We start from the raw sequence: 2,500 nt of genomic DNA, 5'->3' as shown, positions 1-2,500 counted from the left end.
GTGGCGCTCTCCGGGATGAGGGGAAATAAAAATAAAGTCTGGGTTCCAGACCTACTGGGTTCCAGACCTAATTTTGGGTTACTCACTCTTTATTGTACTTCGTGCGCGCCATACCTAATTTAATTGGCGTGCCATACTCGTTGGTGGCGCTGTCCAGAATGAGAAAAATAATAAAAAAATAAGAGACTTGTGTCACTGTGTGGCAAGCAAGTCATACCGCTCAAATCAAACGTGCGACGAGAGTGAACCGTTGGTAGTCATGTTGTATTTACAAGCTGCGGAGATAATAGAAACAGCAAAGACGCAAAAGAAGAGTGTAAAGTCATTAATATACGCTTGTCAATCACAGGTATTTCTCGGTGTTATTATTTAAACGAATGCTCTTTTTTCCTATTAGTTCCCCTCTGGTCTAGGCCTAGGCCTAGCCCCTAGCTAGCCTAGGCCTAGGTTAGCTAGGCAGAGGCCCGAGGGGCCTAAGCCTAGATAGGCATTATGCTAACTGTAGCCTAGTGTAGGCAGGCCTAGACCTAGCCTGCTACTAATAGTACTAGGCCTACCTTGTCTTTAGGCACAATTAACTAAGCTAATCGAGTGGTGTGAACTTGTGCGTAGTACCCTGCGTAAGTATTTATTAACGCGCAATCACTGATAGTAAACAATAGCAATAGATAGTAAACGGCTGGGGATAGCCTAGGCCTAGCTAGGCTAGGCCTAGAAGTCCTAGCTAGGCCTAGACTAGTAGGCTTATGTCACTGTAAACAGCTTTTATGAAATGATAAGTTTACGTCAATCGAATTGCGCATGTGCATAACCTACGACACACTGCGATCACTCGTAAGACGCATTTCGGCTCTCGCAACCTTTGGCTCACTGAGACTGCAACAGGACTGAGAAGCCGTTTTGATAATAATTCTGCGTTCCATTTTTGTCAGGAATCAGCAATTTGAACTGCCACGTTAACAGTGTGAATTATTACTATATTAGCAAGCCCAAGACCCCCAAAATTTAGCCTAGAATATAAATTCCCGGATAGGCCTAGCAGGGGCAGATTTAGGGGGCCCCTTTTGGGAGGTAAAAAAAAGAAGAAAAAAAAAGAAAGAAAATGAAAAAATGATAGCCCAGAATGCCTCAAATATTATTTTCGGGCGTTTAAAACACACAAATTTCGCGGGGACATTCCCCCAGACCCCTTAGGACGGTGTTGTCTCGATTAGCCTAACTTTCAGCCCCCTTTCTGCTCCCCCTTTTTGACATCTCTGGATCTGTCCCTGCCTAGCTAGGCCTGCATCACAGGTGCGGGAACAGAGTTGTTTGTACACGAATCGGCAGACACAATCTAGGCAGTGCAGTCCAGTGGTGCGTAACCAACAAAAATATGATTTTGTGCACGCCCACCACTGCGCAGGGGGGCGTGGTTTAACAAAGAATGACCAGTCGAATACGGCCAATGATCACATTAATTTTCAACAGCATACTATTAACATACATCTTTATTTAAATTCAACACCAATAGTTTGAACTTACGTACTGTAGCACATCTTGTACAGTAGTACACCTCTTTGTAGACAGTGTTATGGCCATTTCGCATTATTTTGCTTTTGTGGTTGCTACGGCAAACGCATATATGGCTCATACGCGCGTGCGTTGAGAATGATCAGGGGTTTATTTAAGAGCCGGCGGCCGGCGCATTCAATCAATGCTCTACAAAAATTAATACAAAAACCACCAATATAAGTAGCGCAGCAGGCCTGTAAACAAGCTTATTTACCTACACGAAGTTAATTTGCAATAGTATGCACTCATTTCGATGTTCCTTTCTGTTGAATGTTCGTTAAAATGTCTACCAATTTTCAGACTTGTGTTTGACTTTCATGAACTTGCGGCGTAAACAAAGTTAAAGTTCAAAGTTCGGCAGTCACGCCTGGGCGAGTCCATCAAAGAAGCCACGCCTCCAAATCACATGTTAGCCAATAAGATAATAGAAATTTTTCCTCCACTAAGTACTCAGGTGATGATGACATACATCGCCCAAACTCTTTTTCCGTACATTGGGCTTCCGGGTTTTCTTACCGCGGAGAAGAAAAAAACAGATCGCCATTTTATAATTAATTTGTGTATGACTATGAACCTTCATTTCATTTTTATTTTACTAGCCCTCTTTGTGATGACATAGATATTTCTGAAATGATAAATAATAAAAAAAAAACCAACACTGGCTCAAATTCATTTACACTCGGTGGCGGAGGTAGCAAGCCGAACCAACTATATTGAATGCTGTTTACACTCACAATTTCAGAGTCATAGATAGTACAATGATTAAAACGGCAAGCCAAAATCGTCTCAATTCACATCACATGAGACATTTTTTTTCTAATGTGGTATCCATTCCTTTTCGATATCTGTGTAAATTTTAGAACTATTTTTTGCTCTCTTTAGATGTTTCCTTCAATGCAGATCTAGGGCATAGGCCTAAATGGTGAATCCCCACAAATTTCAACAT

The 2,500-nt window shown here is 41.9% G+C and overlaps 1 protein-coding gene across 1 annotated transcript in view; it reads left to right on the top strand.

Moving 5' to 3' along the window:
• The first annotated feature begins 176 nt into the window (after positions 1-176).
• Positions 177-2,500, top strand: part of LOC117114137 (probable 28S rRNA (cytosine-C(5))-methyltransferase) — a 15,361-nt gene continuing 13,037 nt past the window's right edge. The window contains exon 1 of the mRNA XM_033257689.1: positions 177-349. Coding sequence (XP_033113580.1) covers positions 260-349 — 90 coding nt within the window. The 5' untranslated portion in view covers positions 177-259. The remainder of the gene's footprint in view (positions 350-2,500) is intronic.

Source organism: Anneissia japonica, unplaced genomic scaffold, assembly GCF_011630105.1.
Source record: "Anneissia japonica isolate Jap-2015-1 unplaced genomic scaffold, ASM1163010v1 scaffold287840_len1291095_cov163, whole genome shotgun sequence".
Taxonomy (NCBI): domain Eukaryota; kingdom Metazoa; phylum Echinodermata; class Crinoidea; order Comatulida; family Comatulidae; genus Anneissia; species Anneissia japonica.
Note: the sequence above shows the minus strand (reverse complement) of the source record. Positions and strands in the feature narration are given on the sequence as shown.